Genomic DNA, 17,503 nt, shown 5'->3' with positions numbered 1-17,503 from the left:
ATGATAGCGGGAAACGACGCTGGAGACAATTTTCTAAAATCCAAAATAACGACTTCCGGTTGGGCGAAATTATATGGGTAAGTTAGAAATTGGGTAGATGACGGAATTCGATGCCGGCATTTTACAATCCGAGACTTGGGAACTTTTTGAATAATTTCTCGATAACCCCAACAATAAAGATATTATTTTTGGATTGAAATTTAAAGTAGGCGATATAAATCAATATTAGACACAATTTTAAATTCTAAAATGGCGACGCTTGCTTGGGCAAAATTTTTTGTAACACTAATATGGGTATTTTCGGAATGGGATTGTGAAATAAACGACAAAAATTGATGTTCCTTTATATGTTCTCAGCGTGGTTCGAGCAATGATAGCGGTGATTTCGTGGTAACACGTAGAAAGGAATTGGTTCGGCCTGTCACATTCTTACCAAACTAACAGTTTTGAGAATACCTGGGAAGAAGTTCTTCCAAGTTCTAACGACAAAGATCACACCTCTCTTTATTGTGATACTTCTGTTATCGATCATGTACCCTTTATCACCGGAATACTTCACTGGTAACGATTGAGGTTTTATGGTAGTTTTATAGCCATTCATAAAACTTAGATTGCACTTGTAGTATGCTATAAAACTTCAATTGGTACTTGGGTTGGCTATGCAACCAGTATACACGTGGCAAAACCTACTTGACCAAACATTTGAATGATATCAGTATTCCTAGTGTAATAGAATTGGATAAAGGCAACCGGAAGTATAAACTTCGTTTTTACCTTATCCGCTCGAACCTGAATTGATGTGACAATACTTAACCCATTCATGCCCATGTTGTTTCTGGACAACAACGTTTTTAAACAGTTATAACTTTTAATTTGGGCGAAATTTGCTCACAAAATCAAATAAGGCTCATTAATGTGATTATTGCCTTTAATTTGAGTATTAACAGTTACAAGGATCAGCTCTAGTACTGAAGTTATTGCAATTAGTCTGATTGAATTCTGATGGAGCTTGGCTGCCAGAGACAGTTTACGTTGATGACGGAAAATGATTTTTTCATATATCTTCGTTATGTTGCAATATTATTGAAAACTGTTAAAACTTATCAATTTAGACTGTCGTTGGCTACGTTTTCCACGTAATTGGACTATTGTACAAATTCTAGGAGAATTGTATTGAGCATTAGAAGGTAAAAATTAACCAGCTTCTAGCACTGACATGGAAGCACCCATCTTTATGAAAATAGACTTTTCGTGTTTCTTGACCCCACCGTTTTCAAGGAAAAATAGTTTTGAAACCCTACATGTACTAGAAAAAAGTGAAAGGGTTAAAATGAAGTGACACGGTATACCTTCGAAGTAAATCTATTTGCTTTTTTGAGTCATTCTTATGCAAGCCATTCACGTAGCAAAAATAAGAGTCACGGTACTTTGTCTTTGGAAAAATGTACAAGCAATTAAGCAGATACAAATGTTTTTAATTATCTCTTCTTGTACATTTACAATATCCTTAAAGCAAGACAATGTTCTGATTTTTCGTCAGGCAAAATAGATCTCCATGTTGAACAAATATGTCAAAAACAGCTCAGGAAATAGGGGACAGAAAACAAAAATACCCAAACTGGACGTTTTTAGCTTTGGAACAATATCCAAAAATTTAACGTAGAACAAACGAAAAACGGTCACAATTGATTATACTATATCATTCCTATTACTTGGACAAACAGCTTTTCATCCTCAAACTACATTATGTAACTATGAAGGTCAGATCGCCACGTGCCAGATGAGATGATGATTTATTATAAGGGCCTTCAGCTCAATTGTGGCCAGGGGCCCCGAGTGGTCTTAAGGTGACCTTGAATACGGTAGGTTAAATAATTTTGTACAATTTTTATTGTGTAAATTTTGCAATGATTTCATTGTGTTTGGTTGAATGCTTTTTCTTTACCTAGAAGAGTGATTCCAGTCGAATAGTTCATTGGATTGCAATATTGAACACAAATTGTGTCCCTGTTTTATTGAACACAAGTTGTGTCTCTGTTTTTTGCAGCTAGCGTCAATCCGGTGCTTGCTTAGTTCCATAACTAATCCATTGGATTGGTTTCGAGTATGGTACAGGGACTAAACAGAGAAGGCTCCGTATTTTGAGTGATTACGAGTACAAAGCAATTTTATATTAGGTGTTTTAATGGGCTTATTAATAATAAGAATACACGAGGCTATATCTATCTTAACATATCTTGCTGTCTATCCGGCCTAATAGCAGGGCTGTATTGATTTATTTTTTTCCACAGAAACACATTACCCGTTAAAGATATCCTTGTCACTAGAATTTCTCTTCAGCGTTACTTTGACGGGTTATTATGTATTAGTATCAAGTGCTTCTGAAAACAAGACACAATGTTCACTTCGAAAGAAGCTCTAATGAACTGTTCTTACCTATACTTGATTTTGTGCTCACGAACAGCAAACATGTTGGCGAATTACCACCTTCAACTTGAATCAATGTTCGGATATTCTTACAATCTCAACCTAAGCCTTAAATGCGTAGTAATCGAAGGAAGGAGCCCTTTCCCGATTTGGAGTGGCACCTGAGTTTGTTCCGTTCGCTCAATGCTGAAATTCAGCAACAACTGATACATAATTGCTTTTATTTCCATCAGTGCAAACCTCGAACCGATACAGTTACGTGGCCCAATTCCGAAAGGCAAATATGTGGACATATTGATGTTTGCTCGATTCGCATCATTAAATCGCTCCGGGTCGAACTTCTCTGGGTTTGGATAGTACTTCGGATCGTGGTGAATGCCGTATATCGGAAACCACACGCAGGTGCCTTTGTCGATCGTGAACCTAAGACCCTGGCCATCGTCCAGGTGGTAGTCTTTAACACACAAACGATCCGACATCGGGTTGGTCCACAGTCGAAGTGTCTCCGATACAACCATATCCATGTATTTCATCGCCTGTAGAATGTCGTACGACAATGCCTGCCCATTCAATCGTTTGTTTGTTTCTAGAATCTCTTCGTAAAGATTCAGTTGAATTGTAGAGCTCAACGCCAGCTGATACGCCATGAAGACCATTGCCGAAGATATGGCCTCAAATCCAGCCAGAAAGAATATCATACACTGTGCTGTGATTTCTGCATTCGTCAGAGTTTTAGTGACAGATGCTCTTCCGACACTAGATTCTTCCACCGTTGCAAACCCTTCAACCGTTTTTACCGTTTCCTGTTGGTACTTTAGAGCACCTTTCTTCTCTAGCATTAATAAATGAATCATGTCCGGTCGAACAATGCCATGAACTTCTCGATTTTTCACCGTTTCTCTAACCATATTCGAAAAGTAACGTATTTGCTGCCTATCAATAACATCGATCCCTAACGTTTGCATTACGCCAGGAAACAACGTATATCCCAGCATCCGCAACATCACCGACGTTCTGAGAAAATTTAGCATCGCCTTACCCATTACATAAAATTCGTTCCCGGTATCCTTCACTGATTCCACCTCTATCCCGAAAGCACAAGTTGCAATAATGTCGGTTGAAATCCGCGAGAACAAATTTTTCATATCGTACTCAACGTACCCTCTACCGTTGTCGGCCTCCGTTCGCAGAATCTGAATCATCCGGTCACTGTACTCCGTTATCAGACCGAACATCGCCCGCATCTTGCTTCCGGTGAAAGCCGGACTTAGAGTAGCCCTCATATCCCGCCACTTTCGACCGGTCATCATTACTATTGCTTTGTTAAAAAGCACATTCGGGTTGTCGCCGGTGCTTTTACCGAAAACTGGCCGTCGATCGACAAAGTGATCGAAATCCTTCACCGCAATCTGTTTTATGAGTTCCGGATCTCGGATGACGAATACTCGAGTGTTGGTGTCGAACAGGCCGAATACTCTGTAAGGAAAATGGTAACATTAGTTACGGACTACCGGCTGATTCCTTACTTACTTCACACTCGCAAATTTGTCGTAGACCTGCTTGACGTAGTCGGTAAAGGTGCACCTATATAGCATAACATCACCGGTGCTGCCGAACACGGGCCACGCACCCAACGAAGGGATTGGCTTCTCGTGAAAATAATCGTGGTTCTTGGTTAGCCAGCGGAAGATTAGTATCAGAATCACGACCATTATCGTTAAATAGATAACGTTCACCTCCATCGTGTGTATCCGATGGTAGACGTGCTCGGTTTGACGTTGAGTTCTAACGCAACCGATAAATTGACTCTGAAGTGGCGCTTTTATATATGTAAAAGTACATATGCGTAAATGAGTTGTGAAGGCGTTCGAGATTCAGTAGGACGCTTACATCTATACCAGGTGACAAAAAGTAGTAGGTTCGCCGAAAAAGCAACAACCAGAAAAACGTCGCAAACCTCACTGGTTTTATTGGAGGAAATTGAAGCCTGAAGATTCCCTAGCATAACTTAAACGTCTTTCAAATAATTAGAAAAGTTAAACTAGAACGCAATTTCACACACATGAATTATGTAGGCGTGTTAGGCGTTTATTCGGTAACACGCAGTACCTATAAAATAAAACTGCTCAGAGAACTTTGTCAACAGTGGAGGAGGTTGAATATTCTCCAGCTCCGACCTTTAGTTTCTGAAAATTTTGTTCCGAAAATAGAATTTAATCAACGCTCGGCGTTGAATGAAAGCTTCTGGAAGATGCTCAGAGTTAAAGTCAGCGTGTATAATCAATTCTCTACATGTATATCTTTGGTCTGTCAGAATCAAATCAATTGTAGACGGATTGCTCGCAGACGAATAGCGAAATAAAATGGAATGATATTTAGCAGAACAATCATTTAACTGTATTTATCGTTAGAATTGCTTTGTGCATTATTCCAGGATCGGTGTATAGCATCAAAATCACTTATTATCGTTGCTGCGACTTTCAACGAAATAGGAGAAATACACAATTTGCTCGGAAGCGCCATCTAACGGACAGATAATTCCCAACCATTAGCACACAAACACGCTCCATAACATATGCCTACTATGTATAAATTTTCACGACAATCGATTAAGCCGTTTGGGAGTCCATAAATCATATACATACAAATATATAGATAGAAGATAGATAGATAGATAGATAGATGGATAGATAGATAGATATAGAATTCGAACCCATACAATTCCTATACATGGGCACGCTGGGCTATAACCAAAGACCTACGCGAACTTCAAAAATAACAAATGAAAAAACAATTAAAATTGTGTATATATAGAAAAAATACAAATAGATGGAATAAGATGGGTAGGTCATGTCACAGACATAACCGAAGTGAAGTAGAATGCACTTCAGGCTCTTAATACAAATGCTGCAAATTTTTACCATCTGCTGAAAGTATTTATCAGTTATTCCGGTATTGCTAATGGAAATATCAAAATATCGCTACACGTATATCAAAATCTAAAATATTAAAGCATTCCCATACAGGACATTTAATCCTACATCAATCCTACAATCCCATTTTCAGGGGCATTTGATCCTACAACGGTTTCGTGACTTTTTTTATACATAAACGATTTTGTGGGGGACATTCGTACCCCAAAACTTAAAGAGTTATAATATGTCAAATTTTTATTGCATTCATAAATAAATTAGATAGCTTTATTCTCAAAATCATTAGAAATGTAAAAATATTCGTGTTTTGTCAATTTTATTATATAATATTTCGTTTTTTTTTGTAAAACAAGTGTAAAAATACGTCAAAATTCCTTTTTTCTTTAATATTGTTATAACTCCGGTAGTTTCTAACCGCTTTTGACTACGGTGTTGTGAAGATGATTAAATTTTCTTTCGAATAAATAGTAAATAATTAAAAAACTATCAAAAAGTATATTTATTCCGATGCTTAGTTGAACACCAAACAAACAGTGAAAATACAGCAATATTGTAACTGAGATAAAACAGAAAGTCGTCAAAGGGACAGGTACAGCCAGTGATTTGTACGTGTAGGGTATGAGCCTATTTTCGCTATGTTTCTTTTATCATCCTACCCATTTGAAGCCGTTGGTTAGGGCAGCGTTTGCCATCGTTATTCAACACATTGATTCAAATTGTAGGGCAACGATAGGAGCACTCGATTCGAGGCTTCGTTGCGCTCAAACACGAGCATTTCACCGTTCTGAGAGTATTTATGTTATTATCTTGGTACGAAGCAAAGCTGTTGATACCAATTTGTAAGCATTCCATAGATTGTGGACTGAGTAATTAATGAAATAGTGAGCCACCCTCCCTGATAGGGTGACAATGGGCACTTAATCCTATATCAAGTAAGTATGTTCCAGGGCCTGTACTACAGAAAATGACGAGTTGCGTGGTACATATTATATAAAAATCATATTCACGGATATGTTTTGTCTCTTTCATCCGGAAAATAAAAAATTACGATAATGATCCTAGCGCATTTTCTAATTACTTTGCTATACCAGCTTTATTGTATCAAATATCAGATTCTATTGTTCATCAATGATGATGCTTGTACCATTTGACACAAGTTTCTCGCTGACTATGTATCGATAATTTGCTCATAAAAAACGATATAATCAATTTTCCGAATTATTTTTTTTTTTTTTTTTCAATTTGTTTATTTGATAAGGCACGTATGCGTTAGCTTAAAGGTGCCATTTTTTCATTGTTTTACATTTTGAATTTCTTAAAACTAGGGGGTTACACATTTCAATATTATTTTGTTTTATATAATGAAACTAAAAAAAAACTTTACAGCTAACTTATACATATAAAAGAGGGTATAATATAATATTCGTAAGATTTGGGGGACGGGTCATTTTATGTGTTCTTTGTATTGTAATTCACTTTATGATTTTTAGAAGGGAGTTTGTAGGAGAAATTAATTATTAACTAAGCGGAACATTTTACAAGCTTATTAACTAGAAATAACTAGGGAGAGTGGTTCAAGATTAAGGGGAATTAATTAGGGCCATTTTAAAGTAGTGGTACTGTTGTGCATTTCTTAACGAGATTAAATATTGATCAACTAAAACTAGAAGATAGCGGGCACATAAGTTTTGGGAAGATATTCAAGGGGAGAAGGGGGTGAAGTCATACATCTGTGTATCAGAGACATGGGAGGGAGGGTGGACAAGGCTGAAGGGGGGGGGTGAGATATAAACTTTCAGTTTCCGGCATCAGGAATTAACGGCCAGGATTACAGATTCGAACGGATTGATCAACTAAAACTAGAAGATGGGGGGGGCACATAAGTTTTGGGAAGATATTCAAAGGGAGAAGGGGTGAAGTCATACATCTGTGTATCAGAGACATGGGAGAGAGGGTGGACAAGGCAGAACGGGGGGGGGGGGGGGGGATATAAACTTTCAGTTTCCGGCATCAGGAATCAACGGCCAGGATTACAGATTCGAACGGATGAATCAAGTATTGGGACGCCGGGCGGTTTTCCACAAGCCGGCAGGGGTTCCTCCAGACGATTTCGTAGTACGGCTCAGATACGGATCGGAAACACACCGCGCTGCGCGTGTGATGTTGTACTGTAGATCTCGTGTTGTTGGTTCATTCGACAGATGTTTTGTCTCGTCTTGGAGTCGTATCAAACCATCATTGGGGTACGGTAGGCGGAAGAGGGCACTTCTGGGAATGATAAGAGAAAGATAGGGGCATTTAAATTTGGATATTGATGGTTTTGAGGAACGTGTATATAAGGGACATGTAGAGAATATCGCGGCTTGCTAGTACATCTCGAACCGGGACATTGGGTGATCTTCCTCGGGCCCGAAGGGAATCGAATAGTTGAGATCTGGCAGAACAGTACTCGGCGCATGCCCAGACAACATGTTCGATTTCGTGATAACCGTTACCACAAGCGCAGATACCGCTATCCACGAGCCCAATACGCCGGAGATGTGCGTCCAGCGTGTAGTGATTGGACATGAGCCGAGACATCACGCGAATGAAATCCCGACCCACATCCATCCCCCCGAACCAAGGTTTCGTCGATACCTTAGGGATTATCGAATGTAGCCACCTTCCCAGTTCACCATTGCTCCATGAAGTTTGCCAACTTTCGAGGGTTCTCTGATGAGTAATGCTGAAAAATTCGCTGAAGCTAATTGGTCTTTCATATATGTCACCTTGTAAAGCGCCCGCCTTAGCTAAAGAGTCCGCTTCTTCATTACCTGGAATGGAGCAATGCGAGGGAACCCAAACTAAGGTAATCTTGTACGATCTTACAGACAAAGCACGCAGGCGCTCCCAGATTTTCCCCAGAAAATATGGAATGTGCTTTCTTGGTTTCATTGAACGGAGAGCCTCGATTGAGCTGAGGCTATCCGAGACAATAAAGTAATGATCGGTGGGCAAAGTATCAATGATCCCAAGGGTATACTGAATAGCAGCAAGTTCTGCGACGTAAACTGAAGCAGGATCATTGAGTTTGAATGAGGCGGTGAGGTTTTGATTGAATATACCGAAGCCAGTGGAGCCGTCGAGGCTTGACCCGTCGGTGTAAAACATCTTGTTGCAGTCGACTTCTCGAAATTTACTATGAAAGATGCTTGGGATCACCTGCGGACGTATGTGATCCGGGATTCCACGAATCTCGTCTTTCATGGATGTGTCGAAGAATACAGTTGAATCAGAAGCATGAAAGAGATTGACACGGTTGGGATAGTATGAAGAAGGATTGATATTTTGTGCCATGTAATCAAAGTACAAGGACATAAATCGGGTTTGAGAATTGAGCTCGACAAGCCTTTCGAAATTTGCAATTACTAACGGGTTCAAGATATCGCATCGGATGAGCAATCGATATGAGAGTTCCCAAAATCGATTTTTCAGCGGAAGGACGCCCGCCAGCACTTCTAAACTCATCGTATGTGTCGAGTGCATGCAACCCAAAGCAATACGCAAACAACAATATTGGATTCGCTCTAGTTTGATGAAATGTATGTTCGCAGCGGAGCGGAAACAGAAACTCCCGTACTCCATCACCGACAATATCGTTGTTTGGTACAGCCTGATCAGGTCTCCTGGGTGGGCACCCCACCATGTTCCGGTTATTGTACGGAGAAAGTTGATCCTTTGTTGGCACTTCTGTTTCAGATACCTAATGTGACATCCCCAGGTTCCTTTAGAGTCGAACCAGACCCCGAGATATTTGAAAGTTGAAACCTGAGCAATAGTTTGACCCATTAATTGAAGCTGTAGTTGTGCTGGTTCACGCTTCCTTGAAAATACGACTAGCTCAGTTTTCTCCGTGGAGAACTCGATACCTAGCTGGAGGGCCCAAGCAGACAAATTGTCCAAGGTATCTTGCAATGGTCCTTGCAGATCGACGGCTTTGGGACCTGTAATAGAGACCACACCGTCATCTGCAAGCTGCCTTAGCGTGCAGGAATTGACAAGACATTCGTCAATGTCATTCACGTAAAAGTTATAGAGAAGGGGGCTTAGACATGAGCCCTGGGGAAGACCCATGTAGGTAATTCGTGATGTCGATAAATCACCATGCGAAAAATGCATATGTTTTTCAGACAACAGGTTTAGCAAAAAGTTGTTTAGAGTCGGTGAAAGACCATGCTGGTGCAGCTTCTCAGAAAGAATTTTGATAGAAACTGAATCAAAAGCCCCCTTTATATCTAGGAAAACTGATGCCATCTGCTCTTTGCTAGCATAAGCCATTTGAATTTCTGTTGAGAGCAACGCAAGACAATCGTTCGTCCCTTTGCCTTTGCGGAAACCAAATTGTGTATCTGACAGTAAGCCATTTGCTTCAACCCAATTATCGAGGCGAAACAAGATCATTTTCTCGAACAACTTTCGGATACAGGACAGCATCGCAATCGGTCGATACGAGTTGTGGTCGGAGGCTGGTTTTCCTGGTTTTTGAATGGCGATGACCTTCACTTGCCTCCAGTCATGAGGGACAATATTACCCTCAAGAAACTTATTAAATAAATCCAACAAGCGTCTCTTGGCAGAGTCTGGCAGATTCTTTAACAAGTTAAATTTGATTCTGTCTGGCCCTGGGGCTTTATTGTTACATGATAAGAGAGCAAGTGAGAACTCCACCATCGAAAACGGTGTTTCGTTCGCGTTATTGTGAGGGGACGCGGCGCGGTAGATCTTCTGTGCCGGGGCGGAATCCGGACAAACCTTTTTGGCAAAATCGAATATCCAACGGTTTGAATATTCCACGCTCTCATTAGTACTGTTTCGGTTTCGTAAGCGCCGGGCCGTACTCCAAAGAGTGCTCATCGATGTTTCTCTCGTTAGTCCGTCGACGAACCGGCGCCAGTAGCTACGTTTTTTGGCTTTTATCAAACTCTTCATGCGCGTTTCCGCCATCGCGTACTGTCGGTAGCTAGCTGGCAGCCCGTCGTCCCGGAAGGTCTTATACGCAGCGGCCTTCTCCGCGTACACGTCTGAGCACTCTTTGTCCCACCATGGATTGGGAGGACGCCCGCGTGAATTCGCGTCTGGTACGCGTTTAGTCTGAGCTTGAATCGCGGTATCGAGAATCAAGCCAGCCAGGAACCCGTACTCTTCCTCCGGAGGAAGCTCTTGTGTCGATTCTACTTTTTCGGATATCGCGGACGCGTAGCTCTTCCAATCAATATTTCGTGTGAGGTCATACGAAACATTGATTGTATTCGGTGGCCCTGAACCGTTAGCAATATTAATTACGATTGGCAGATGGTCGCTGCCGTGGGGATCAGAGACTACCTTCCACATGCAATCTAACCGCAGCGATGTCGAGCAGAGGGACAGGTCTAAGGCGCTCGGACGCGCTGGAGGGGCAGGAATCCGTGTCATTTCACCCGTATTCAAAATGGTCATATTGAAGTTGTCGCAAAGCTCATGGAGTAGGGTAGATCGATTATCGTCGTGAAGGCAACCCCATGCCGTGCCGTGGGAGTTGAAGTCACCTAAAACTAGCCTCGGTGCGGGGAGGAGTTCCGCAATATCGCAAAGCCGTCGGTGGCTAACTGAGGCTCTAGGGGGGATGTAGGTGGAAGCAATGCAAAAGTCTTTGCCTTTAATTCTGGTTTGGCAAGCGACAACTTCAATGCCTGGTATCGAGGGGAGGTCGATCCGATTGAAAGAATAGCACTTTTTGATCCCCAAAAGTACTCCTCCGTAAGAGTCTTCTCGATCCAAGCGAATAATATTAAAATCGTGAAAGTGTAGGGTTATTTCTGAAGTGAGCCATGTCTCGCATAGGGCAAATGCATCGCATTTCAAATTATTTAGTAAGATTTTAAACGAATCGATTTTCGGGATAATGCTTCTGCAATTCCACTGTAGAACAGTGATTAAATCCTTGACCTCGTTCGATGAATTAGCCATCGAAGGATACAATCGCTGAAAGGAGGGGCCATTTCGCAGTGAACTGCATCAAGAATGTTTTTACTGCGGGGAGAAAGCTTATCAAGATACTTTTAAGGGGGTCAGAAATGTTTAACGCTGTGAGAATACGGTCCACAATGTCAGAGAAATTTATTAAGCCAGCACTGTTTTCTTTCTCTGGCTGAGATATGGGAACACATGGGGTTTTTGATGTTCCTGGAAGTGCTGGGAACTCCTTTTCTGAGCTCAGGTTACTGAGACCGGGAGCGACTTGCTTCGGTTTTGCACCAGTACTTCCTTGAGTAGTTATTTTAGGGGGACCATGAAGAGACACCTTCTGGCCTTTACGACGAAGCTTGGAAGAGGAAATGTTCTTCCTTTTTCTACTACTTCTAGGCACAGCAGAAGATGTTCCCTCCTGGGGTTCATCACAGTCGCCTTCGTCAGTAGACAAGTTGGTATAGATGTTCGTAGAGACAGGTGGCGTAGCTATCTTAAGCATTTCTGCAAAAGATCGCTTAGAGCGTCCCTGAAGGGAACGCTTAAGATTCTCCTCGCGCTGTTTGTACGCGGGACATGAAGGGAGATCATGTGGGTTTCCCCCACAGTAGAGACACTTTTCGACATCTCTACCACAGGAATCATCCGCATGATTCCCACCGCATTTCCCACAGCGGGCTTTATTGCTACAATGGGAGGCTGTGTGTCCCAATTGTTTGCAATTAGTACAGTTCATGACCCGCGGCACAAAGAGGCGAACAGGTAGACGAACCTTGTCAAAGAGGAGGTAATTGGGCAGGGCAGAGCCGGCGAAGGTCACCCGATAAGAGTCTGAGTTGACGTATATTTTCTTGCCGTCAGCTGCGACTGATGCTGAATGCAAACGTTTGCATTCCAGTATCTTCACTGGCTTAAGCATGGGGTCTTTGAAACAGCCAGTCCCATATTTTAGCAGGTCCTCGCAATTCAGACTCGAATCGGAAACGACCCCACTGACTTCAACCCTGCTAGCTGGAATATACACCCTGTACTCCCTCGTAAAGGGCTCGTAGCCAGCAATATCATTTGCCTGAGTTGAACTGTTAACAACCACCCGAAGCTTATCAGGGCGAATTTTCGATATTTCTGTCACGGCCGAATACCGGTCTGTCAGAACGCGAGAAATCTGCAACAGATTCAAACACTTTTTTTCTTTGGTCCGAAAGAAGATCACAAATGGCCCGGTGGCCGTGCTCGGATATACCTTGAGCCGGGGAGCCGATTTTATTTCGACGTCCATCTCACCTTGAGATGAACCGCCGTCAGGGGAAGTCATTTTTGCACGGGCCTATTGCCCAGTGCACGTTATTAAGACAACCAAGAAGGGGAAACGAAAACTAATACTTAGCTTGTGTACGTAACGGTATCCAGACGGCTTACTAGAAGAACACTCTTTCACTTCACTGGCCGGCTAACGGTACTCAGAAACAGAAACACAAAAGAAGGGAAAAAATACTGAAACCTCAACTAGGCGTAGAGTGTGTAAATAACCTTGAACGCGGATTAACACTATTTGTCGCTATAGAGTGTACGGACCGATGACAAAAGACTTCTATCTCGACTGAGTGCTCGATAACGAATGACCATGTGAATTTTCCGAATTATGTACACATGACAAAACACTAACGTAAACGGTTTTTTGGGGTACATTTATACCCCAGACAAACTTCAAGCGGGGCTATAAGTTGGCCAAGTGAAACAAATACGTTGCACATGCTTTAATAAATGTTTGATATCAATTTGATTTATGATAAAGCTTGCAGTTAAAACAAACCGTAACAGAATAGCAGGGTTTGTAAATAGCTCTGGGGTACAAATGTACCCCACAAAACCGTTCTAGAGTTAATGATAGTGAAACAAATCATTTGGCAACAGCAGAAAATTCGATCCACTTGTCAACAAAGAAAGACTTAATCCGGCGCCTTCTGGTCGGCCTTCTTTGGCAGTAGAATGACCTGGATATTGGGCAATTTACCACCCTGGAAATCAATTTGTTCAGTTCTTCGTTATTACAAATGGTGATGATCCTGGTCTACTTGTTACCACGGGCAGCGTTTACTGCCAGTTCCAATACTGCTGTTAGGTTTACGGGTGCTCCGACACCGACACGCTCGGCGCGGTGACCCTTTCTCAGCAAACGATGGATTCGAATGTAACACACGAATGCACAGTAGTCCAGAATGTGAATTTAGCAGGAATTTTAACTTTTTGCTAAAATTAAAAAACTAAGTCTTGCAATATGCTTGGCAAAGTTGTTGTACTTTTCAAGGCCCTTCTTTTTGTTTAGACAGATGCTAGGGTGATTCAATTTTAGCAATATTTAAAATTGAACTTTTTAACGGTTCGAGATAGAGCTTTACTGTATTCGATGAAGTTGTAGAGCAACACATTTTAGACAAATTTACTGAAGACATGCAAGCTCTAGCCTTTATACTTTCCATTGCACGAGAAATCCAAATGTTAACTTTAGGGTGTTTCTTAAAAACGTTTTAATTCTATAACTCTTGCAGTTTTTATTTTGAAAAAGGTATTTCATAAACACTTTTGATCCACGTTTTTAATTTCATGGCGTAGTTCATATAGTATGTAATTTGGTGTGTATATTTTCACATGCACAATTTTACAGAACTCAAAACTCTATTCACAGTTTGCATAGTGAACTGATTCTTGATTTATATTATTAAGTACGATCTATTTTACGAGATCGTGGATCAGTTCACGAATTAAGCAGATATGTATCCCGAATCAATTTACTTTAATGTTCTTGTCCATAGTTCATACAACTAAGCCCATGGTTTAGATAATTTTACATGGACTAATGCAAAAAATTAGCAATATTTTCATGCATTAAATTTAGCTCCGTGAACTGGGTCCTGATTTGTGGTATTTTGAGCACGATTTTATATTCATGCTCATAAAATAATGCTCTAAGATACTGTCGTTTGATTCCATCATCTATATCTTAGTTTTGCATTTTTGCGTTCGGTCTTAATAATTGGATGTGAACTTTGTGTCGTTAGTAATATTGTTTGTAAAAGCATTCTCTACAACTTTACCGAAGACGTAGCGTCAAAAGTTGGTAAATATATCTCATTTTTAGGGACATTATTCATTGATACCACAACACCACATGAAAGGGCTTTTCTAGTAAACCGAAAGCAAATTTGATCATACTTATGGTCCAAATTCAACACAACTGCATAGTGTCTCGATAGTGTTTTAAATGGGTTCAACATATGAAAATACCACCACCATGGTCCGGAAGTTTTCATATAAAAACCCTGTGTATTTATGGATGTTTGAGATCATTTTATGGTGTTTTGATGGTTCTAAAATTTGGCTCAAACCATGGGGTTGATGGTGTTTGAACTCCTGAGACTTTGCTTGGGTTGTAATGTCCACAAATTACTCCGAAGACCTCATCATAGACCCAAATTTTGCGATTAATCAATAGATAGCAAGATTTTGGTATTAAGCTACTATGCACCGGCGCCGTTTTTTGAATCCTAGTTTGAATCTCCAAATGTGAACTCTAATCATAAGCAAACAAACAAAAAACCACAGTAACCCAATCAACAATTGGAGAGTAAATGTGTGAAATTTTTTTTCAATTGTGATTTATTTATGATCAGTTTCAGTGTGATTTCATAAACCTGTCAAATATCCTGTACCCTAATAGTTGCCTTCGAAGTGTATTGAAATAGACAAACTTAATTTAACAAGAACAATGATTTTATTTTCTTTGGTTTATATCGCTTACCCTTAAGGTAAATCAATACAATATAAATTCTGATCGAGACAGTGTTATTAAAACAGAAGAAGAAATAATGTGTAAACTCAACTGTGTTCACTAAACTTGACAGTTACTGCATAAGTTGTCATGAAACAGTTGGATAATCTTACAATCTAACAAACCATTCTTTCCACTCAGCTGTTCTCTTTTGTTTACTGACGATACCGTAGATGTTATTTCAAATGGGTGCATGAGTTCTTGTCATTATTCTAGCTATACACTGATTATTCAAAATTCATGTCAGTAATAACCACTCGCCTCCATTTGCAGTTTTCGAATGAATATAGTGCAATCGCGGGTGCCGATGTTGTTATGGCCGTTGACGCTAGTGATTGAACAACAAATAAATCAAGTAGGGATTTAATGGCTAGTGATTTTACGATGTAATTTAATCAAACGAATAATTTTGTCCAAGTGACGTATGTCATAAAAGTAACGTTTCTTTGAAAAATAATAACAACCGAGTAGGGTTCCTATAATTAAATCATGCGAAAATACTTGAGTTCTGCTTCTCAAAAACCTGCCAAAAATTCATTTTTTGTCCCTTTTGACTTAGGTTTTTCTATAATATAAATGTGAGCGTTTCTTCGATGTTTGAGTGGTTATATATAATTCGGCCGCGTTCTTACAGTCATCGGGAAGGGAAGGAATGTTAGTGTAACAAACGTTGTGATGGAGACCGTGCATACCTTTGCCCTGCCACGTTTTCCACGGGAAGCAATTTTCGTTGATAAAGAGTTACACAAATCTGGATTCACCTTGATAAGGGATACAATCTATGCAACTCTCAGTAGTATTACCATATATTTATTGCTCTGGGCAGTTAGCTGCCAAGAATTTATGATAGATTTATCGTTTATTGAATTAATTTTGAAATTAAAAAAAACAGCTTCAGCACCTGATAGCCGACAGTTGACAGTGTTCCTTTTGTTTAATTGAATCAAACGGCAGGTGAACGATTTTATTATTCCTTACTCCCTTTTATCGGCGAAACACGACTTTCCAAAAACAATACAACATAATGAAAAGCGATTACTTCTAGTGTCTCGAGATATTTGTCGATACATCTATGTAATTGAAGGTTTTGTAATACACGCATTATTTATCGGGTATCAATTTTGGTATTATTATTAATGACATCTATGTATTGGCCTCTTTCGACGCGGACGATTGATTCTTATGTTATAAGTATTCGCGCGCGTTGTTATGCTATCTAAGGCACGTTTTAAAAGGTATAAATCAAGCCCTGCCGAATTACCCCAAATGACTAACTTTGTATGTATGTACAACCGATGACATGTTCGCGGTTTTTTAGGCTAATTACTAGAACAAGAATGAAAACAATAAGAACGAAAAGAAACTAACTTGTCACCTTTTGCGTCAATAATCTAGCTACAATATTTTTATGCTCATGAAGAGATATGGTTAACGTGACAGTAATATAGTGCATATTCTACTCCAAAGCATATGCAATATGAAAAATTAATACTTATAATTTATTGATGATTTAATGGACAAAAACTAAACCAATGAATATAGTAAAACATTTGTTCTTCGTGCTAAAAATTGGTAACTGCTTTTGAATTCTTCTTGCGAATATTCAATTCTCAACTCTCATACATAATTCAAAAGTTCACTCAGACTAGACCCTGCGTATTTCTCACGCGTATTAAATACTCAGTGGATTAGTTTTATAGTTGGTCAAATGAACACTAAACAAACAATGAAATTAGTTCACTTAGCCTAAGGAAATGTCAGCTCGATTGGCATCAAATAATTAATAAAAGCTCATTTTGAATTTTATGCGCGTACAGAAAAGACGATCGTGCGGTAACTTTGAAACTTTTAAAATATTGTCTGGAATGAGTTATCACTAAAATTGCATGGAACATTCACGGGCAACGCCGGGTATCTTAGCTAGTATGAAATATAGTAAAATATTGTCAAAGTACTCGGATTTGGAAACCAGTCGAGTTTTGCGTTATCGTTGTAGACGCCACTAATCCAGTGCGAACAGCCACATTCCTCAACTAAATTTTTTTCGTCGCTTCAACAATACCAGTTTGTTCGTGCTTTATCAGACGGATTAGCAAATGATAAACAATGTAAACAATCCCTAAATACAATCAAGATCCCAGATTGACAGGCAAAATTATCCTACACTATTATATTTGTTCAACGACAAAACTTTGTTGGTATATGATACAGACAGCAAACCGCTATATCTCTACTGCTCCAATTGAGTTTTATTTTCGACACTAAATTACCGAACGACCTAAAGGTCAAGCTGAATTGAAACTGAAGAAAATGTGAACAACATCAATGC

At 40.0% G+C, this 17,503-nt stretch overlaps 2 protein-coding genes across 5 annotated transcripts in view; both read right to left on the bottom strand.

Annotated features, from left to right (window-relative positions):
- Nucleotides 1-17,503, bottom strand: part of LOC131693527 (sodium-dependent transporter bedraggled) — a 346,814-nt gene that overhangs the window by 47,302 nt on the left and 282,009 nt on the right. The window lies entirely within an intron of this gene.
- On the bottom strand, nt 2,028-4,333 carry LOC131693548 (probable cytochrome P450 9f2). 3 transcript variants are annotated; one of them, XR_009306267.1, is made up of 3 exons: nt 3,958-4,333; nt 2,437-3,903; nt 2,028-2,378 (listed from the first exon to the last, which is right to left on the bottom strand). XR_009306267.1 is itself a non-coding variant. In XM_058981458.1 (2 exons), the coding sequence occupies exons 1-2, from the start codon at nt 4,167-4,169 to the stop codon at nt 2,517-2,519; spliced, it is 1,599 nt and encodes a 532-aa protein (XP_058837441.1). In that variant the 5' UTR covers nt 4,170-4,333; the 3' UTR covers nt 2,028-2,516. The 3 variants fall into 3 exon arrangements, 1 of the variants encoding a protein (XP_058837441.1); XR_009306266.1 differs by having other exon boundaries at nt 2,028-2,381; nt 3,958-4,332; XM_058981458.1 differs by having other exon boundaries at nt 2,028-3,903.

This window comes from Topomyia yanbarensis, chromosome 3 (assembly GCF_030247195.1).
Source record: "Topomyia yanbarensis strain Yona2022 chromosome 3, ASM3024719v1, whole genome shotgun sequence".
Classification (NCBI taxonomy): Eukaryota; Metazoa; Arthropoda; class Insecta; order Diptera; family Culicidae; genus Topomyia; species Topomyia yanbarensis.
The sequence above is the reverse complement of the archived record's forward strand: the minus strand, read 5'-3'. Positions and strand labels throughout refer to the sequence as shown.